The 23,657-nt window shown below is 40.0% G+C and overlaps 1 protein-coding gene across 6 annotated transcripts in view; it reads right to left on the reverse strand.

The window, feature by feature from the left end:
* Positions 1-23,657, reverse strand: part of whrna (whirlin a) — a 196,482-nt gene that overhangs the window by 53,214 nt on the left and 119,611 nt on the right. For 5 of the 6 annotated variants that reach the window (XM_059638129.1, XM_048558756.2, XM_059638128.1 and 2 more), the window contains exons 7-8: positions 13,494-13,706; positions 8,172-8,378 (exon numbers count right to left, since the gene is read on the reverse strand). In XM_059638129.1, the coding sequence (XP_059494112.1) occupies positions 8,172-8,378; positions 13,494-13,706 (420 nt within the window). The remainder of the gene's footprint in view (positions 1-8,171; positions 8,379-13,493; positions 13,707-23,657) is intronic. The other variant, XM_048558757.2, reaches the window with a different exon arrangement.

Here is a 23,657-nt window from a genome sequence, read left to right on the forward strand (position 1 = left end):
TTTATCAGTATCTGCCTAACGCCATTTCAGTGATTCCATGCCATGAATCCAAAGGACGAAAATGTTATCAATGTACAACTTGACCGGTCTTAGATGTACTAAGAAGGTGGTGATTGTAACTGGGAGCCTTAGTAATTCACGGTAGGATAAAAGATTGGAGATCCTGTTCAGCAAAGAAGTATGACCCAAACTTGCGCATGAAAATGTTGGCATGTTGAGGTGAAAATTTGGTCCCTATAGCTGTCTCCTTTTGTATCTCTGCCTGACTGAAGCTTGGAAAGTTAGGCAGACACTGATAAAACCTTTAATTATCTTGGTTCAGTGACTTCAAACAGAGTCTGGAATTTGCATCTTAATCGAAACTTGCATCTTCTTTCTAGCAGAGTTCTCTATCAGCCTCTTAATGTTTGTTCACTCCAATCACACCAGTCGTATGATCCTTTGATCTCTCTGCCTATAAGCTCTGTGTCTGTATGCCCTCTCTCACTGCACCTGATGAAGGAGTAGTGCTCCAAATGCTTGCAATTTCAGATAAACCCATTGGACTATAACCTAGTGTCATGTGGTTTTTGATTTTGTCCACCCCAGTCCAAAACCAACACCTCCACATCCTCGGTGATGTCATCTCACAATACCTGCTTCATATTTAAATTAAATGCCATTGTAGTACTGAAACTCAGTGGCAGACGGGAAAGTACAAGTTCTCACTCAGCCAAACAAACAAAAATACTATTGCATCTCTAATTGCGCGTTACCTGTGAATACTGCAATGCTAGGCATTAATGAAATTGTTCGAATACTGAATTAAAATATCCTGCATTATCCTGGCATTTTTCTCAATCTCAGACTGTCCAAACTACTTCACAGCCAATGTAGTATATTTTTGAAGTTGATTCACTCTTTTACAGTGGGAAACACAGTAGCCAATTTGCAAGACATTGCTACAAATGGCAACATGGAAATAAATGGATAATCTGTTTTAGTGATACTGAAAGGGATAAATATTGGCCAGGTCAAATGTTACCTTGGGATCTTTTATCTTCCTGAGATTGCAGTTAGAGCCTGCATTAATCATCTCAGCTACAAGATGGGGCGCCAGACAAGGGAGTACTGAGTTAAATTATCAATGTTAATTTTTGTACATATCGCTAGATTGGGACTTACATCTCATCCTCCTGACTCAGTCACACTGGCAGAAGTTCAAACCCTTTGGTTTTGAACCTTGCATCAGGATTGAATTGTCAATCACTTCAGTCCCAGGTCAACAATGCAAGATTTCCTCAGGGCAGTGTCCCAGTCTCCAGCACCTACAGCCGCTTCATAAATAACCTTCTCTCCACTGTGAGGTCACAGTGGAGGTCATCATATTTGCTGATGATTGCACAATATTCAGTGCCATTTGCAACTCCTCAGATACTGCAGCAGTTCACATTCAAGTGCCACAAGAGCTGGACAGTACTCAGCTTTAGCTGACAAGTGGAAAGCAGCAGTCACAATTCACAAATGTTACACAATGACAATCTCCAACAAGAGCGAATCTAACTATGACTTCTTGGCATTCAATGACATTATCATGACTGAATCCACCATGATCAATTTCCTTAGAGTTTCCTTTGACCTGAAACTGAACTGGACTAAACACGTCACACTCTGCATTGAGTAACTCACCTCCTAATTCCTAAACCTTATCAAAGCCCAAGTGATTGACACCTGTGAGATATAAAATTCACATGCTCACAATCACAGAGTCAGTTGAGACAAAGTCTTGGAAACAAGTAACTTAAGCTTTATTACAACTGCAGAATCAGGTGCCCAGGTGCCCACCAGCCCACCAGCTCCCCCCCCACCCCGCGCCTGAGGCACACACAGGTCAGGGAGCCTCCCCTTTTTATACATCATTTATCCGGCCAGATCCTCCCCTTTTAGCTCCGTCCAATCTGAGCTCCAAGGTGGGACAAGGGAAGTAATGGAAGATTATGCAACTTGGAGCTCAGAGTGGATGGAGCTAAAAGGGGAGGATCTGGCCGGATAAATGATGTATAAAAAGGGGAGGCTCCCTGACCTGTGTGTGCCTCAGGCGGCGGCGGTGGTGGCGGTGGTGGGGGCACCCGATTCTGCAGAGTCGTAATAAAGCTTAAGTTACTTGTTTCCAAGACTTTGTCTCAACTGACTTTGTGATTGTGAGCACATGAATTTTATATCTCACAACACCAAATCCACAAATATTCACTCCTTCCACCACAAATAACAATAGCACTACTGTGCAGCATTTAAAGAAGTGATCCATAAACTTTCCAAGGTTCCTCAGTCAAAACCTATCAACACATAACCACTGCTATCTGGAAGGAAAACGGCAGAAAATAAATCGATATCCTACCATCAGCAACCCTCCCCTTTTCAAGAACAAACTCCTCAACTAGATCACCACTGCTGGTCAGGTCCTAGAGGTCAGCTGGAAAATTCAAAATTCCAGTGGGCCTCTTACCAGTTAAAGTTATTACAGTAGGTTTTCACAACCTGAAATTACCTAGCCATCACTTGTGGATTGGTGTCCTTGTCATCTGTCAGGAACATGGCCAAGAAGCAGAATACTGCTGGCACACCTCTGATGCCAATTGTGGCATGTTATTTCTGTGTCCACCTGCAAATTTACCCCCTTCAGAGCCTAGAAATACTTCCTGCAACTGACAGGAAACAAAACACAACAGATGATTTTTTCTTCAGGAGATTTTGTAAACAAAATGAAAAAACTTGTTGTGAAGTATAATCCAAGACCGGCATTGACAATTGACAATTTCTAGTCTCCGTCAGATGCGAAGATATGATCACCTTCCACATCTCTCATTTCCATTTTTGTTACATTAAGGACAGCCTGTTATCTGAAGAAGGGTTACTGGACCTGAAAATCTGCATTTTTTTCCACAGATCTGCTGAGTTTCTCCAGCAATGTCTGTTTTTGAGTATGCTATCACTGTCCTGTAGTGGAGACATCTCACTACTGAGAGGGCAAAGTTAATGTTGCAACTATTTCCTCCCAAAACTTCATCCAGGATCCCACTTCCCTCTTCCTGGTGCTCATTCACGTAGAGCAATTAGCACTTCCTGAAGTTGGACAGGTTATATAATTACTATCCAAGCCTCAACACTGAAAAGTTACAGGTAGTATCAATTGCTATTAGGTTTTAAACATCACATCTGACAAACTGATAAAGAAATAACCTTGGAGTAATACAGAAACGTAGGTAGGCCATTTAACCCCTCTAATGGCCCCCCGTTTCCATAATATAATTGGTATTTGTTTCTCAACTGCATCTAGCCACCAAGGTTCAGGTCCAAATCATGTTTCCATGCATTGTTTATTTACTTTATGCTGAAAACTTTAGAATCATAGAGAAATACAGCACGGAAACAGACCCTTTGGTCTAACTTGTCCATGCCGACCAGATATTTTAAATAAATTTAGCCCCATTTGCCTGCATTTGGCCCATATTCCTCCAAATCCTTCCTATTCATATGCCCATCCAGATGCCTTTTAAATGTTGCAAATGTACCAGCCTCCACTCATCCTCTGGCGGCTTGTTCCATACACGCACCACTGTCTGCAAGAAAAAGTTTCCCCTGAGGTCTCTTTTATTCTTTCCCCTCTCACGTTAAACCTATATCCTCTCATTTTGGACTCCCTACCCTCGGTAAAAGACATTGACTATTCATCCCATCCATGCCTCTCATGATTTTAAGTCCCATACAGATAGAGCCTTAAAGCTGATTCAATCCAAGGAGACCACACTATTTCCAAAAATAAATAACCTATTATGGAATTGCTTAATTTACGTGTAACAAAATAGGTGGCTCATACCACAGGAGTGTTTAGTGACAGTTTAGTATTACAATCAGTGATTCTGGATAAAACTGAAAAATACAATTTCAGAGATACAATTTATATGTTTGGATTTGCATAACTGTATCAACAAACCCTTTGCGGTTGTCATTATGGCTTAGCATTGGAGTTAGGTTCACTGTTAAAGATGGAGATCTTTCTTTGGTTAATAGAGAGTGCATTGGATAAAATTTGGGGATTTTCCTCAAATGTTCAAAGAGATGCTCCCAAAACACTTCCAGACAGAGTGGAGTGGCTAAAAGTGAACCCATGTCGACGTTTATGAAACCAGCTGGAATCTAGGATACATGCTCCTGCATGTGGGTTACCTGCCCATGGTGTATTTTCCTTCTACCTGAGAATTTTCAAGCCAGATGCTTGACTCATTATTGCAGGGTTGGGCAGCAAGTTGTAAGTGTTGTCATGGATTTTACTTATGATTAATGATCTGTTTCAAAGCCAGATTCATGGGTGATTAGAGTAACCAAATTAACCATAGTTTTCAGCACTGCTTAATGTGTAAATTGGCAGCAGCTCAATGAATTTCCTGCATTGGAGATCCATTAATCTTATGTATTTTGATTTATTTTTGAATTGCATCCATTAAATTGAAGCCTGCTCACAGTAGAGTCACAATCATTTTTTGGAAAATTTATGGGGTAAATGCATTGCTATAAAAATTGTTGGAACCTGGGAAAAAGTGCAAACTGTGTGATGGTGTTAGTTAGTACTTCAGTGGCAATTCCAAATACACTAGGCATAGATTTGTTATAAAAAAGGTGGAAAGAAAGGATTGAAACGCCATTTTATACTTGCCACCAAGTTTCTTCATAAAGTGAATGTTTGAAGCCAGTTAGATCACAGAATCAAATAAGTTTACAGTATCAAAGACTATGTGGCCCATCATGCCTCTGCTGACTCATTGAAAGAACTCTCCAATTAGCTCCTGACCCTTGATCTTTCCCGTACCTCTGTAACTTCTTTTCTTTTTCAATTATTTTTCCAGCTACCTTCAGAAATTTATTCCTAAATCTATTCCCCATCTCTCAAAGCAATGCATTCCAGCCCATTACAGCATGCATTAAGTTGAAAAAAAAGACTCTGCTTTCTCTTCTGCTACTTTAACTAATGATCTTAAATCTTTCAGCGATGTTCCTGCCACTGGGAACAGTTTTTACTGGAACGATTCTGAGGAAGGATCACCGGACCTGAAATATTAACTCTCATTTTTCTTCACAGATGCTGCAAGACCTGCTGAGCTTTTCCACCTATTTCTGGTTTAGTTTCCTGGAATGATGTTTGGAATGAAGGACTACAATTATGAAGAATAACTTGTAAATTTTAAACTTCTGTCTTTAGAGTTGAACAAAGTTAAGGAGAGACTTAAATGTTGAAAGTGCTTTCAAAGAGCTAATAAGGAAAAACTGTTTCCAATGGCTGTAAGATGTTTAATAAGGAATCACAGGTTTCAGCTAATTGGCAAATGAACCAGAGGAAGATGGGGAGAAATAATTTCTCACAGCATGTTGGATAGGTTCATGAATAGGAAAGGTTTAGACCGACATGGGCCAAACACAGGAAAATGGGGCTAGTTAAGTTTGAGAAACTTGGTCAGCATGGGTGAGTTGGACCGAAGGATCTGTTTCCATGCTGCATGATTTGATGACTAAATATGAAAAGCTGCTTGGGTCGTCGGGATACCATGCAATATACACTGTATGGTTTCAAGCAACAATGTACTGTTCTCAGTCGAAAATGTGGCTTTTGGCTACGGTAATATTAAAAATGACTTTCAGAGCATGATATATTTTAAACTGGTTTCAAAGTATGCAGTATATGACATTTCCCACCTCATGTCCTTCCTCTCCGCATACAAAAAAGGTCAAGATATATGGTGTCTTTTTGAAGTATTTTTCAAGTCACAACATACTTTGAAGTATAGCCTCAACACCATATAGACAAATGTTGAACATTTACTATATAAATAAGAGAATGAACAGCACATGATTTTAAGAAGGAAAGTAGAAAATGTAATATCTTTAGAAGAAATTTGATATCATGTTTTTGGAAAACGTGAAAAATAATTGTTGAAAGCTGTAAAAGTGCCAGAATATTCTGAAGCTGCCATCACAAATGTATCACACAGATGGAGGTTTAATATTACACTTCCATTTTGTGAGAAGACAAATTATGGAGAATATTACAATTCAGAATAGCTTCATTAAGCTGCCTTGCATGAAAGAGATTCGGCGTCAAAAATTAATCGGCAGGAAATTCAGTTCACACTTTGAAGATTTTTCGAGAATGATGTTTTAAGATGCATTGCTTGTATGGTTCAAAAATTGCGATGGGGGGACAAAGATTTTCAATATCTTGCTCCCTGATAACATTGGGTGGAGCGGGTTCCAAAAAGATTTATAAGGGTGTTGTCAGGACTGGAGGGTTTGATTTGTAAGGACAGACTGGATACACAGATTCCAGGAAACCTTACTGTGAGCTGCTCATGCCCTTATGTATGGTAATACAATAATCTGCTTGTACTTTTGTTTCACAGAACCACTGGGAGATCAGGTAATCTCACTTTGACTATTTATACCATTGCAGCAAACTCTGGGCCACTTTTTAATTGAGTGACTGTCGTGTTGTGTTAGGATCTACATCCATTTATCATGAACAGATATATTCCTGAACAGAACAAAGAAAAACACAAACTGACAAAAGAAACATGCAAACTCCACACTGAGACAAATTCATTAAAAACAAAAGATGGGCTAGTTATCGATGACAAACAAGATCTGCTGCATACAAAAGCAGCTCCACAGCACTCGGCATAATGAGCCCCTTTACTATGGAAACCACATCACTTGAGATCACACGCAGAAAAAGCTGTACCTCCATAAGGTCTATTAACCATAACAGGCGCTCCTGCAATAATCATATTTCAATTGAAACAGAAGGAACACAAAAAGAAATTAGCTCAAAGACACAATATGCAATCAATAATAGCATCATCCTGCAAAATGCACTTGAAGACAAGGCAATGATTATACTTTAAAAAAATCTAGAACAAAGTGGGAGATAAGTAATGTTTCAATTCAGGCTTATTTTCAGAGAAGTGTGTTCCAGACAAGCAAACAAGAGTGAAGATAATTTTACATCGGGAAATAAGCAAATCTGAACTTTTCAAAAAAACCCATCTGCTGTTGTATTCCCTTTGACACCAAAAATATAACTGCAAAGCCCCAGTCTCCTGTGAAAAATCAATTTTTCCAGCTATATAAATGCAAATGAAAATGAAATACCAGATTTGTTAGTCATTTTTCTGCTTTTCACAGGGATTTCTGCTCTGCCATGACATAGACCAGCTGCGCTGATGCATATTATGGCTTCTGGCCAATCACAAACTGACAGAACAGTTGTTCTGAAGCTTCACTGAAAAGACGTACATTACAATAACTTCAACTTGAAAAGCTGAAGTAATGGGCTTTGCAGCAAGTTTGATCAGACTTGCTGTCATTATGGTCTGGGTCGCAACTTTGTGGAACATTACACAATGGCTGATGGGCAATTGAAAACCTGCTTTACATCTCTCTCAACTTATTGATGTCATTGTAACAAAGCTCATTTGGTTTCTCCAGGTCAATTCTTAATTTTGAGGTGGAGCAAGGTCTTCAATGTAAACATGTTATTAACATTAATGCTCTGATGTAAATGTGTTCGCTAAAGGAAGTCGTTAGAATTGACTGGAAAAGTAATGATTAATTACATTTGATTGTGCCAGAAATATGAACGAACCAAGTCCTAGAATAAATTGTAGATGACGATGGAATGATGGAAGGCATGAGCTAGGAGCGGGAAAAACTAATGATTACTGCAAGCTATGGATTGGGAAGTAATATCATTGGGATGGAGGAAACAGACTATCCGATAGTGATACCTGTGAGGCATAAGCCACCAACCCCAAAGCTTGATCCAGTCCCTCTGATTTTGTTGGACTAAAATCAGTCTGAAGGATATATGGCTAATTTCAGAATAGTTTTGATTTTTGGTTTGAATTTTAAACAATATGTGCCTTCTTTCAATTACTGTCTCCAACCAGACCAGCCAAGGATATACTGACTGACTACTTTATCAAGTCAACATTTGGATTTGATACTTTGTTGAACATTAATAGAGAAAACATTACAGCAAGTGGTTACATCAGAAATTCTACATATTTTAGCAGGTCAGGTTTGAAGAATCTTATAACAGACATACTGTTAAGCAGTGCATTCGCCTTACTGTGGGCACTTACCCGGGCTGAACTGAGAGTTGTAGATGTGAAGTAACTGACGGAGGATGAGGCTGTGTCTCCATATGACATGACAGAGTAAGAATCCGTGCCTGTGCTGGAATTCTGGCGAGCTTTCATTGACTCAATCTCTCGTTTCAATACCATATTATCAAATCTGTCCAGATCTTGAGGTGAGATTACACTTCGAACCTCTGATAGCAAGGAGAACTAAAAAAAAACAAAGAACAGGTTTAGAATGTTGAATGTGCAGTACGAATACTGCCAAAAGTGAAAGCTGTAGGTTTCTAAATCTCACAACTGTCTGAATGTGTCACAATATAACTCTTTGTGGGATTTTTACTTCATCCTTTTTTTATTCAGTTTGGCAGTGCAACTTTACACATTGGATCAGGAGAACATCACAATTTGTGCCTGAATACTCCACTTGCACTCCTACAGAACACAATTCCAAAATGAGGGGAGGGCTTACGAATACAAGATCCTCAATATGTAAGAATTAAATTTGAGTAAGATAACTTCTGCCAATCCAAAGTCCCACCTTGAGACATTACGAGACCAAAAGTAAAAGAGCACTTTATTCATAATGCTTTGATGTGTTACTCCGGAGATTTGAAGCTATTGCTACTTCTGTCTCATGGGCCAAGGCACAAAAGGGAGATGATGGAGTAGTAGTTGTGTCACTGGACTTGTCATCCAGAAACCCAGCCTCCTGAAACATGGTAACAAAGTGTGGAGCTGGATGAACACAACAGACCAAGCAGCATCTCAGGAGCACAAAAGCTGACGTTTCGGGCCTAGACCCTTCATCAGAGACCTCTCTGATGAAGGGTCTAGACGCAAAACTGCTGTGTTTATCCAGCTCCGCACTTTGTTATGTTAGATTCTCCAGCATCTGCAGTTCCCATTATTTCCTGAAACATGGGTTTGAATCCAGCATGACAGATGGTGAAAATGGAATTCAATGCAAATCTAGAATAAAAAACAAGGCTGTTGAAACCATTTTGTTTGTCATAAACATAAATCTGGCTCACTAATGCACCAATGGGAAGGAAATCTGTCATCCATGCTTGGTCTGGCTTACACAAACATGACTCCAGACCCACAGCAATGTAGCTGCCTCTAATCTGCCCTCTAGGCCTTTAGGGATGGGCAATAAATGCTGGCCCAGCCAGTGATGTCCACATCTCATGATCAAAGAAAAAGAAATTCTTAATCAAGCTCAAATAAAAATACCGCAGGTGCTGGAAATCTGAAAGAAAACGGAAAGTTCAGGAGAAATCCAGAGGTCTGGCTGTACATGCAGAGAGATGAATACAGTGAATGTTTCAAGTCTGATATGACTATTCTTTAGTTCTGAAATAGGGTCATACTGGGCCTGAAATGATAACTCCACAGATGGCACCGGGCCTGTTGAGTTTCTCCTGCATTCTCTGTTTTATTCTTGTTGAAGGTACCAGGAATAATGATCAAAACATAGCTGCCCACCTAATCTCTTACCCTGCATGATGTTCAAGAAACTGAAGGGCAGGAAATCGTGGGAGTACATATCACAGCATTGCTGGGGCTATAAAGATGACAACGTCAACAATGAAGATAAAGCTGTCCACGCAAACATTGGAAAACCTGGGCAGCACAGTGGTGAGCAAGGCTGCCTCACCGTGCTGGGGGGCTGGGTTTGGTTCCACCCTTGGGTGACTGGCTGTGTGGAGTTTGCACGTTTTCCCTGTGTCTACATGGGTCTCCTTCCACAGTCCAAAGATATGCAGGTCGGGTGGATTGGCCATGGATTACAGGGAGAGGGTGGGGTGGCAAGTCTGAGTGGAATGTTGTTTGGAGGATCTGTGTGGACCTGATGGGCAACATGGCCTGTTCCTGCACTGTAGAGTCCTAACACTCGGTATGGTGGGTCACATCAGAGGAGAAAGAAACAAGAGTTACCATTTTAGGTTGTGCTCTCCCTCAAAAACTGATCTGATCTTGTGAAAGTTATTGAACCTGAAAAGTTTTCTCTGGTTCCCTATTCACAGATGTTGTTCATGTCTGCTAAGTATTTTCCAGCATTATTTGACTTTATTTCAGATTTCCACAACCTACTGCATTTTACTTTGGAAAATTCTGGTTTTTAGTCCCACCAATCATCCAATCAAGGTTAAAGAATAAGCACAAGAACAGGCTCTTTGGCCCACCAAAACTGTGCCAACACATGATGTCTTTCTAAACTAAAAACATTTTGCATTTCAGTGGTCTGTATCCCTCTATTGCCTGCCTATTCATAACAGGTGAAAAAAACGATGAAGGGTCAGCATATAAATTCCCAATTTCTGCCTCCAGGTGGGGAACAGCTCTGCTGCTGCTACTGTGAAACATTTTGTTTGGAGTATTCATAGAAACGTAGAAACCAGACCAGGAGTAGGCCATTCAGCCTTTCAAACCTACTCTGTTTGTCAATATAGTCATGGCTGATCTTCTACTTCAATGTCACCTTCCCACTTTATTTTCATGCCTCTTGATGCCCTTAATATGTAAAAGAATCGACATGTTTCTTAAATATACATATTGACCTGGCCTCTTTACTGTCTTACTTGGTAACAAATTCCACAGGTTGGCCACCCTCTTCGTGGAGTTATGTTTCCTCTTCTCAGTCCTAAATGGCCTACCCCATTCCCTGAGACAACGATCCGCTCCTAGACTCCCCAGTCAAGGAAGACATCTTCACTGCATCCCGTAGGTCTAGCCCTGTTAGAATTTTATGTGTTTCAATCAGATCCCCTCTCATCCATATAAACTCTAGTGATTGCAAACCCAGTTAAATCAAATTCTCCTCACAAAGCAGTCCTGTCACCCCCAGTGCCATCCTAGTGAACCTCCACACTGCCTTTATGGCAAATATATTGTCTATTAGGTAGGGAGACTAAAACTGTACAGAGTAATACGCCAGGTGCAGTCTTATCAAAGCGCTGTATAACTGCAGTAAGACATCTCTACTCCTGAACTCAGGACCTCCTGCAATGAAGGTCAACATACCATTTGCCTTCTAACTGCTTGCTGCAAATGCCTGGTTGCTTTTTTTAAAAATTGGTATGCGAGGACACCCACATCACATTGTATATCCTTGTTTCCTAATATGTAATTATCAATAACATTCTGTCTTTCTGTCTTCCACACTGAAGTTTATAACTTCATGTTTAGCCACATTATACAGCATCTGTCATGTGATGGCCCACACGTTCAACTTGTCTAGATTTACAGACAAGGAATAGTTTCGTGACGCTGCAGTGCTGGTGTGGTTTACCGAAGATGAGATTGTAAACTAGAGATGAGTTATCAATTCTTTCTCGAACTAACTCTTGCAGTGAGCCAGTTTGGTTAAGCCAGAAGTATATTCAATGGAAATGAATTCAATTGAGGAGTTATTTTGTGGAACTCCACAGCAGTTTGGACAACCACCGGGGTTGTAGCCCTTTTCTACCTGCTGTGTGCTGGCAGCACAGTTTTGCAAAACTACCCATTTGTTCAAATATATTCTAGGGTGATGGCAAATGCCAGCCTCACTGCTTTGCCCATCCACGCTCAGGTGTCATGAGGCGGTGGAAATGGACTATCTCCATGAACTGCTGCAGTCAAAGTGGTGTTGATGTACTCACAATGTTGTCAAGTAGGAAATACAGGGTGATTTGAGTTGGCCAGGAATAGGCAGACGTAGATTCACACACAGTAGAATTTAATGCTGACTGATGACAAATAAATTTTGTCCAGCCCTTACTGTTTTGTCGACAATAGTGTGCTCATACTTGTTTTCATTTGAATTTAAAACAGGAATTCCCTCATCCCAGAGCAAATCCCATCAAAATAATTTGGCGCAATAACACTTTAGATATGTTATTTACTCCTCCTCAGAAGTTACTGACAGACCATTGAACACTCAAAAAGAGAAGAAAAGCAAGACCGCAGGAACATATTTTGGATCATGTCTTATCTGCCCTCTAATATTCCTCAAATGTGATGTTACTTTATTTGGGATCAGTTTATAAAAAATCAATTTGACAGTTCTGCTTCTGTGAAGGTATCTCTTTAAAGAAACATTTTAGTTTGTTGTTCAGCTACTGTCTCCTTTCACAGATGCACAGCACTGACTGTGCAGCCAGTTCACCTGATTTTCTTTTATCTTGTTATCTACTCCAAAGAATTTATTACAGTTGTCAGAGAAAATGTGAAGTGAATTATAGAATTGAGGCTGTCTCTCAATTTTCAAATGAACCGAATACTTTTCAAACTACTTTTAAAATAATTTAATATCTTCACTACAAAACACAGGGGAAGCGTATAGTTACTATTTCATTGTGACTGCTTGTATTAATTTTCATAAAGAGATAGAACTAAGAGCATCCCAGTCCAGGCTCCTTTTTCATGACCAATTAATGCATGAATTTGTTTGATGCAGAATTAGCTTTTCTGCAAGTAGAATTAGTCCCCAGCCATTATCAACTGAAGAGGCACATGTAATCCCGCTTTCAATAGGAGGTGCACGTTCTAGAGGCCCAGGCAAAATTTTAATGAATTTACAAGTATGTGTGCTCAAGGCCTAGAACATTGGAAATGAATCCAGAGAATTCTGGAGAAACCCAATTAACATTTTAAGTCCAGTAAAACTTCTTCAGAGCTAGAGTCATTCTGAATTTGAAACATTAGCTATTTCTGTCTCTGCAGATGCTACCAGATCCATCAAATTTTTCTAGCATTGTGTTTCTTTCAGATATCCAGCATCCATAGTATTTTGCCTTTGGCCACAACATTGGAATTTATCAAGTGCAGTAGTGGGTGATTTGATTTTAATTATAATTTCTTTGCTCATTTTGCATTGTTGTTATTTAAACAAGGTGAAATTCACATGTTTTCTAAATCAGACAATGATGTTAACCCAAGTAAGCCTCCAAATGGGCTCGTTTCTAACTTCAGCGGTAGCTCAGTGCTTAGCACCGCTGCCTCTAATCACCAGGGACCTGGGTCCAATTCCACCCTCAGGAAACTGTGTGTGGAGTTTGCACAATCTCCCTGCGTCTGTGTGGGTTTGTCCTCCCACAGCCCAAAGGTGGACAAGTTTGGTGGACCAGCCATGGGAAACACAGGGTTATGTGTTTTATGGTAGGGTGGCAGGTCTGGGTGGGATACCCTGTTCAGAGGGTTGTGAGGACTTACTGGGCTGAATAGCCTGTTTTCACACTGTAACTTTTTGCTGAAGAAGTGGTGACTGAACAAAGGCCAGTTCTGTTTGTCAACGTGCTTGCTAGAAAATCACAAGATGAAGAGCTTTCAATAACGTACCTTCGCATGTGTGTTTAGGAGTTCGAAGAGGGCCATAACCAGAGCTTGAACAGTTACATTGTTTTCCTTGTACTCATCAAGATAGTAACTCATAGTTTTTCGCTCATGTTCATTAAGTAGATGCCGGGCTTGTTCATCCAGCATGGCACGTGCCTGGTTCACTAAGTTGCTCAGCATGACCTGTGACCCAGCCAATGCTTTGTAAAACGTGGGCTATGATCAAGCAGAGAAAAGAGATGATTTAATTCAGAAATAAAATAACTGATATTTCGAGGAATTAATCTAATCTGTTCCTCTTCAAAACTAACTCAATCCAATGTTATAAATTTCTTGCCTTTTTATAATAACTTTCTGACGTTTTATTTATTTACTTTCTTAGATAAGGAATTGATGCACAATTGAAGCAATTGAAGAAAAATTGAATGACACCTACTCTTCCAATGGTATGTGAAATAACTGCCGATGTCCCATCACCAAATCACCCTTAATTTACATGTGTAAAGTACATGTGCTCTGACCAGCCAGCTCAAAGCCTGCTCCTAGACTGAAGAGACCTTCTGAATGTCCTGTTTATATCTGTCAGACAGGGCTCCTGATTGAACCAGGTTAACAATGCAGTCAATGAAATTTTCCTGGTTTCAATCACTACAATATCCTTCACGGAAAACCAAAACATGTTACAGACTCTTTTTGATGCCCAACCATTTTAAGCCTTTTTCAGATGGTTGCACTAACAATGTATGGGGACAGAGAAAATGAAGAAACACTGGTAAGTAAGCAAGATGCTATGAAGTGGTATTAAAATTAAATTCATAGGACCAGTAATTGATAAGAAGCAATTACTTGCACTGCAAACAGCAACTAATTGCACATCACTCAAATCACAAATTAATCTCAACTCAAGCATTTAACAGGACCACGAAATATTGCATATTCAATATCTTTGTCACTGGAAAACATTGTCCACAGTGCAGGGGACTGTCTTGAAGGTTCATAGTGAGGTAGAATATACAGAAAATGCCATTCACTATAGCAATTTGATGGATTGTTGTTTGCTTTAAAAATACTTCAAAGGTGAAGGTAAGGCACAAATTGTGCAAATAGCCTGTTACCTCATATTCACTTCTCCCTCATACTAAATGGCACATACCCAGTTCTCATCTCTCTACGTGCATCTGTCTGAGATAGCGATGGAAACCACCTTTTTTAAAGGTGGCTCAGGCACCACTGCATTTTATAGTAACGTAACCTTTGTCTAAATTTTAAAATTCATTTTAGGAGTTTATTTGGTAAAGAAAAATAAAACCAGCGAAAAACTTAAAAGAAACTGAGAAGAGTTTGTTTTCAGTAAAGAAGCATTTTAAATGATTCTATCTAATTGACTCAGAGACAAGAGCATTCATTTATATAGCACTTACAACGGCACAAAATGAGCCAAGGCACTTCACAGAAGTGACATCCAACAATGTTTGTCACCAAAGCACTGAAAGAGCTAACAGGAGAGGTTCTTCAGGTACTTGCTAAGTTTAAAAATCTGTTAAGTTTAACATGTGACAAAGCATGTGCTGAGGCAAACCAATTTCACAAAAGGGTTCTGCGACCAATACAGTACCGTGAATTAACCTGTAAAATCATACCTTTGCATAGTTCTGGTACGTGCTCTGGGCATTTACTGAACAAACAAGGCTTGCAAATGTTGCCGATGCTTAAAGATGTGTATCATATCTGAAAAATGGATGTGGCATAATCTAATTTCTGTGACTGTGGCAAGATCTAATTTCTGTGCAGTGTGTTGTCCACACTCAGGCTAATTTTAACTCTGGCTAATAAGTGTAAAGTGTACAATATCAATGTAGTATTCTGGTAGACAAGGCTTCTGGTTTTGTTCTCCACCAAAGTCGACAGAGACCAAAGCTGAGAGAGATTTTTAATGGGTAAATGAGCCACCATAATGCACTTAACACCATCGGCCAAAGTCAAAATGATCCCCTTGCAATTCTCTGCTTGCAACTGAGGCTCATTTATGTGCGGTGCTTCTCTTAAGTTGCTAGCAACACTGGGACTGCTAGGGAAGTATAAGTCATTTGTGCAGCCCCTTCTAACCTGACACCACACTGGAACACCAAGATAACCAAGTGTGAAGCTGGATGAACACAGCAGGCCAGGCAGCATCTCAGGAGCATAAAAGCTGACGTTTCAGGCCTAGACCTTTCATCAGAGAGAAGGGTCTAGGCCCGAAACATCAGCTTTTGTGCTCCTGTGATGCTGCCTGGCCTGCTGTGCTCATCCAGCTTCACACTTGGTTATCTTGGATTCTCCAGAATCTGCAGTTCCCATTATCTCTGGCCACACTGGAACACTGTTGTTATCAATGTAACAGGTGCTGAATATTGTGTCATTTCACACTTAGTCTTGATAGCCTCATGGAAGCTTATCCATGTAATTTTATTAAGTTTAAGTAGTGGAGTATCGCAGATAAGATGATCTATAGAGATGCACGCCTTTTTTTTCTTACTGCAGTGAGTGTGCAGACATTTTTTAAAAACTGATTTTTGATAGCAGCATGAGCGAGTGAACTAATCAGGCTTAAGCCAACATCAGGCTCCTTGATGTACATGAATTCTCAAGTTATGCACAGTAATCACTTCAACAATCTTAATCTTACAGCAAAGACACCATCTATGAAGCAAGACAAGTTTGAGGAAATCCTCCAGAGGAAGTGAGGTAATATAGCTAGAGAAAAAAAAAACATATACCCGTCCTCCTGCTTTCAATCCCATTATTTTACCCTTTTAGCACAATGAGAGTGTTGGACTTCAGGATGTCTGTCAGGGTTGAATGCAAATCAGATTTTTGCCTTTCATTCCTTTGGAGGGAAATGTCACCATGGTGGAAGATGGCCTGGCTTCATTACGTGTTGGTTGGGCTGAGGAAACTGTGGAAGATTTCCTTCTTCTGGCAAAATGGTGAAATGTCCTAGAGTGCTTCATTAATGTTGCTAGAAACAATTAATGCAGGGAATTTTCTTGCAAAGTTTACATCTTGTTGGACTAATGGCAATGTAAACAGAGAAGACCTCACCAAATCTTGCAAGAGCGGTCTCCAAAAGGGTTGACAGAAAATTCACTAAAAATGTGGTAGGTTGCTCCTGCCTGGAATGATCTGCTTCTGTAGAAGTGGAGGATGATGGTAACTGTGGCAGCATTGCCTTCACCCTCTTGCTTGGCACTGAGTTCTGTTGAAAAGGTAGCAAAGTTCAGTGACCAACTTCTTACATTTCCAGACATTGCTCCCAATTGAACTGAAGGCAAGAAATAAGTTCTGTAAAAGATTGGTACAGAATCAATGAAAAGCCTGATTCCTTCTCTTTCTGTGCATAGCTTGCCTTCTCTGCAACCTCTGTTCCATGTTCCTGTTGTATCATGCATCATGGGGAACTGCAGTGTAGCCTCGATAATGGGAGCAGGCTCTCGTCACATCTGGTAGAAATCTCTGTTCTGACTGTCATGATGCAACAACACTCCCTTCCAAATCCAACAGCTCATCACAATGCCTCCAAGAACTTCCACCCAGGACTCCCACAAATACATGTGGCATGGTGGCACAGTGGTTCACAGTGCTGCCTCACAGAGCCAGCGACCGGGGTTTGAGTCCAGCCTTGAGTAACTGTCTGTGTGGAGTTTGCACATTCTCCCTATGTCTGCCTGGGTTTCTGCTGAGTGCTCCAGTTTTCTCGTGCAGTCCAAAGATGTGCAGGTTAGGTGGAATGTCCACGGTGAATGTAGGGTTACTGGGATAGGTAGAGTCGTGGTTTTGGTGGGAGGCTGTTTGGAGGATCAATGCAGACTCAGTGGGCTGAATGGCCTCTTCTCACACTGTAGGGATTCTATGATATGTTGTAAAAGTTACTGCAAATCAAAAGAGCCTCTCTGTAAATATCACCAGTGATGAGTGTGGGGTTTGCTGGTGGTGCATATACCATTTTGGAATCTCCAGTTTCAATTGTGACAGTTCTAGTGGCAGTACAAGTCAAATGTTTTGAGCTAAATCACACATTCTGCCATTTATAATTAAGTCTAATTGTTAGATAGATAGTTTTTCAATATGTGTTGTATGTAAATTTTCGATTTAACCATCACATACATGCATACATGCAAACACACACACACAAATATACAGATACATATCATGGACATCAAGGTATGTTAAAGCAGAAATGCTTAAAGTTATCTCACCCTTAAATTAAGACTTCATGGTTAAAGTGATGAAATCACATTCATCGTAGCCAATGCAAATATCTGACATTTCTGTTATTAAGACAAAGTTATTTATGAATTTAAAATTAACAGGCAAATGCCTTAGGCAAAAGAATTTTGCATAAACAGATTAATATCTGTATTATTTGTACAGGATCTAGAATTTTGTATAATAAAAATGAATGGAAAATTACTTGCCCCATTAAAATTCAGTGCTTGGATGAGGACCATTTTTACTTTGAGTCAATAATATTGTACTGTTATCTAAGTGATTAGTAATTTGGTCTGCTATTGATCTGTGTAATAAATTTGGCTGAGATCATTGATTTTTCTTACTAATTAGGAGGCTAATGAAAATGTAAGACCATTCATTATTTATGAATTCTGTAGTTCCATATTAATTTAACTAATTAGTTGCTCGTTCATTTCAGATTAGCACTTCCTTGCATTTCAAAGCCTACCTGCCCATAACAACCATCTATTCCAGCTAAACTATCGAAATGGAATTTAAGTAGTTTACTTTCATCATGAAATCCTGCAGCTCCCTGCTTAACAGTGCTAGGTAACTACATTCATTGAATGCACAGCACTAGTTCTTGAAGATGACCCATCACCATCTTTTCAGGGGCAACCGAGGGTGAGCCATTTCAACAATGCTTGAATACTGAAAATTTTGAAAAACAAATGCAAAATAAATGGAGCTTCAGGAAAGCATTATAAGATACTTTAGAAAAGAGGTCCTGTTTTAAGTAAGTATTTGAAAGTGGGGAATTGATAAATATTTTCACTAACACAAACACAGCTGAGTGGCTGGTAAGAATATCCTTGCTAAGCAACTTGACGTCAGGCATGCACTGGCACATAAAAGGATGCATAGCTTGCATCTTGTTGTAAGGTGATTTCTGAAATTTTCCGAACTGATTAAAGATGCCTTGTTGTCTCTGAGGCTCAACTATCCATATGTATTTTAACACATACATGGGCTTGTAACAACATTGCTAAGTGCGGTGTTGTTCTGCTTCTACTATTTGGACATTGTTTATTATACAGTATGTAATAAAATGATCAAGAGCTAGTGGTGAGCGCTAGTGATGAGTGAAGGAGTGGTGTGTACCATTAGCCTCAAAGAAAGCTTTCTACAAAAATGTAGTGATCTCTCACCACTGAGTTTCCCTTTTCACAACAATGTTTGATTCTGCCCAATCTGCCCAACTGTAGCAGATTTCGAGTATTGATGATGGCTTCTTTGACCAGATCTTGACTGCTTTGTTTTCATCTTAACCAATTTGATTCCTTCCACCATTTCAAGAAAAGTCATGTAAAAACACACATTCGTGCTCAAGAGTGAGAATTCGCGATTGTGAAATATGTATACATTCTTCACAATTTGACGCAATTGTTTTGCAGATTTGCTTGTCATATATTTTGAATCTTCGTCGATATCCCTCCTGGACCGTGTAACTGCACTGTTGTTGCTTGTAAACTGTTTGTTCAATCATGTGATGTTATTTGAAAATGTAGTGTACTCATTCTTATATTAAGCCTAAAATTAGTGACGGTCAGTTGACATCAATATCCCCTGTTGTGAAAAAGCCAGGACTGGATGATCTATTTGCACTGGAAATGACTTTGGCTTTTCTTTTATTGTAGGTTCTTTTACACGATTAACTTTTTTGTGCTGGCTATTTGTCTTCTGGCTGCTCTGTGACAGTGTCCTACTTTACCTTTTTTTTATTTCTTCTTCTAACAATTAGAAAGCTATAATAACATTAGATGTAATCCAAAATTGAATGTAAACGTATTATTAATGTGTTTGGATGATGATTAATATCTTGACTGGTAGCAATTTTGTATCTTAAGACTTATTTTCTTCAAGATATCCAATTCTGTGTTTACCTCGGCCACTCCCTGAAACTAAATCTTCATAGCAATATTATTTCAAATGGCCATGCCTTCCTAATATGGTACCGATGTTTCTTGCTTAAAAGGCTTTTAATTCAGTGGTATAGCAATGTTGTTCATGTTTTTCCGCTATACTGTTCTGCTTGTGTATTCAGAATGAAGAATCCCTGCATTCTTCAAGTAAGATGGAAGACTCCCTCTGTTTGCAAGTGAAAAGACAATTACTGCCTTTTTGTGCTTTCCGTAGATGAATCCCACCAATCACAGCATTAATAGATGATCCTCATTTCCTTAATGGCTTTGTGACTGAAACTTGCTACATGCAGCTTTGATAACAAAGTGTGGAGCTGGATGAACACAGCAGGCCGACCACAAAAGCTGATGTTTTGGGCCTAGACCCTTCATCAGAAAAGGGGGATGGGGAGAGGGTTCTGAAATAAATAGGGAGAGAGGGGGAGGTGGATCGAAGGTGGATAGACGGTTCCTAAGCAATGCCACAATGATGCCACCTGAAGGTTGCAAGAACAGCAACTCATAGTCTGCTTAGGAACCCTGCAGCCCAATGGCATCAATGTGAATTTCACAAGCTTCAAAATCTCCCCTCCCCCCACTGCATCCCAAAACCAGCCCAGCTTGTCCCCGCTTCCCTAACCTGTTCTTCCTCTCACCTATCCCCTCATCCCACCACCATTCCCTACCTCCTCACCTCATCCCGCCCCCTTGACTTGTCCATCCTCCCCAGACTGGCCTATCCCCTCCCTACCTCCCCACCTATACTCACCTCTACAGGCTCCATCCCTGCCCCTTTAACTTGTCGGTCTCCTCTCCACCTATCTTCTCCTCTATCCACCTTTGATCCACCTCCCCCTCTTCCCTATTTATTTCAGAACCCTCTCCCCATCCCCCTTTTCTGATGAAGGGTCTAGGCCCAAAACGTCAGCTTTTGTGCTCCTAAGACGCTGTTTGGCCTGCTGTGTTCATCCAGCTCCACACTTTGCTATCTCCGATTCTTCAGCATCTGCAGTTCCCATTATCTCTCACATGCAGCTTTGATAATGATTCCTGTTCCTTTAATAACTTTAAGATAAATTAATGGCTTTTCCTTGATGATTCCAGCTGTGTGTGGTTTAAATCAACACATCCTGCCATTACTGCATCTTTAAGTAATAGGTCTCTTACCTTTCTGCAGCTTCGCTAGTCTTCTAACTTTCTTCTTCCAATAGACCTTGTTTGTTAAGGCTTCTAAATTACCCTTTCAATGCTTTAATTCTGCCTTCACACAATTCTCAGGTCTTCAACCTTGTTTTAAATTCTTCTGTGTGTCACCTAATTATCCTCACTGTAGCCAAGACTCATAATGCCCACTGGCTAGGTGGTGACTTTGTACCTCAGCTGTAAATACTCTGCACACTTCTAACTTCCCCAGCCTGAAAACTGTACCTTTTGTTTTGAAAGGTTTCCCTCACCCACCAGAGATTTCATTTTTATTCATGTAGCCTCCTATGCTGTCTGGCTGACCCTCAATTTGGGATTGCTCCTATAGATCACTGCTACCCAGTTTAACATGTAAGTATCCCGGTGTGACTAGTGCTCCACCTCAATGGAGTTTCAAACTCACTTCTGCTGTAACGCATCCCATACCAAGTCTGAAATGCTTTTGACCATTGACTGTAGGTTCTGCCTTTGTGAAATCTTGCAGCAAGGTTCACGTCTGCGGGAGTCTCAAAAGTTCAGCTCCTCCAGCTGCTGTTTAACTGCATGAACAAAGCTTAAATATGTGTCTGAAGAGCTTTAAATCTCCATGGCTGCCAGCATTTTATAATTCAGCTCAGTGGATTCCACACCATTTGCCCCCATGTTGTAAGGTGAAACCTCACCACTGGTCATCATGGTGTGAAATTGTGGATTTGCTGCCACCATCCTCTTTCCTAGTGAGAATCTACATGGCCTGCTCATTTCACTGAGGTAGAGGAAAACCGTTTGGTAGTCAAAAGAGAAGAGACTCTTTTCCTAAACAAGATGATAGTAAAGAGGTCAATGATAGACATTATTGCTAAGAGTGGGAGGAAGACATCCTTTATGAACTAAAGCTGTTCTTCTGTTCCATTCCATGTAATATCAACATATTGGGTGGTGTTTAATGCACTCCTCAACATGAACACTTTCAAATTCCTATAACTTCGTACTATAAACACCTGACCAGACAGAATGGACCCCCAATTCTGGTACCATCCCATCATTGGCTGCTCTGATGGAAATATAATGTGTAGCCAATATTAATATTGTGCAAATTTGTAACAAAGATTGTTAACCAGAAAGAGTACACTGGAGTAAATGAGGTCAGTTCTGATCAGCGTATCACACACTAACTAAAATTAAAAGTTCAACCTGGGAACTGACAAGCTGTAGAATGGAAATGCTGGAGAAAAAATGACCTCACAGCATTGCTCAAGGCTTTGACACTGTTACTCTTCTAGTCTTTCCATGCTGTTTCCAGTTGATTAATGTCCACAGTTAACCACTGTGTCAGAGATGAAACTCACTACTTCTTTAGAAATATTGCTCCTTCAATTAGGCCACATTCTGGGTAGACCAAACAGTCCCTTATTTTGTATTTACACAAGGTGCTTATGTACTTACAGAACGTTTGTCATGTAAAACTTCAAAGAAGAGAAAGAGTGAATAAGACATTTTGTTTAATATTACTTTAAATTCCAAGTAACATTTTTGTGAGTTGCACTTTTAAAAAGGAGGACATGGTCAATTCTCTTGAAAGTCCTTGAGCCTATACCATCTGCGCCAGATTTCCAGTGACCATCAAGTGCTTTCTGTTTTCATCACCTCACACAGAGAGCTGACCTGATTCCTGACCTAGAATTGCTGGACCTGAGTTCTGTCTTTAGTGATGCATGGAGTTGAAACATGATTAAAGAGGAGAGATTGAGTGATAAAGTGAAAGGGAAAGCAGAATTTAGGAAAAGGAACTGAGAAAGAATATAATGAATATAGATTGGGAAACAGCAAGCATGGACAGCTGGAAGAGCACTATAGATTGTTATGACCAGGTGAAGAGAGGCTAATCAACTCACCTCTTATTACTTACAGAACTGTTCAGAATAAAGGCAATATCCTACCAGCTGAATTACTTCTCAATTTCCTCACTCAAGACTGTCTGACATCATCAAATTAGGTAGAGCTTAGTATAGTCTGCAAACATTACCATTATCTATTACAATTTTTTACCCCAAGCTCTTTTCTTATCATTATAATATATACATTCATGTCAATAATTACATTTATCACTGCCCTCACCTCCTCCAGATCTCTGACTTTATAATTCAGGGAGCCTGAAAGTTTTATAGTTCTTCCACAATGTGTTCTCTTTGGACTTGGAAGGTTGGTTTGTCTTTGGCTTGATATTTCTTGACCTTGATTCTGATCTTGATCAAGTATTGGCTATGAACTCTCTCTCTCTCACTCTCTCTCTCTCTGCTTGAATACCTTCTAATTGTTGGGCCTTTCCAGGAGGGCATTATTCCTGCTAACCTAAGTAATTGGCCCATTACCTAACTTGCAGGATCTTTAATCTCCTGAGTGTCTTTTGCAGAGTAAATCTACCATGTTGAATCCAGCAGTTGCCCCATAACAAAATCTCAGGAGCGTTCATCACATGAATTTCCACCATGGACAACGGCTGATCTTGGAAGCAAGTCCTTGCTTTTTGTTGAATCCTGCATTTCCAAGTCAGGTGGTTTTTCCTTTTCATTTGTGCCCTGTATCTGTGAACATTGGTCTGGCTTCCATGGAGCTACATACAGCTCATCTTCATGTTGTGCAAGCAAACCCTTCTTCCCAATCTGCTGATTGATCTGTGTTGGCGTACATTAACTCTTTACTTCAACTTGTTGATTAGGTTGGATCTCCTTTATTTACCCTTTATAGCTATTTTGCTGGTGGACCAGGTACTTTTCCATCCTCAATCATGCCACTGAATGCTCAGGAAGCG

Source organism: Stegostoma tigrinum, chromosome 29 (assembly GCF_030684315.1).
Source record: "Stegostoma tigrinum isolate sSteTig4 chromosome 29, sSteTig4.hap1, whole genome shotgun sequence".
Lineage (NCBI taxonomy): Eukaryota > Metazoa > Chordata > Chondrichthyes > Orectolobiformes > Stegostomatidae > Stegostoma > Stegostoma tigrinum.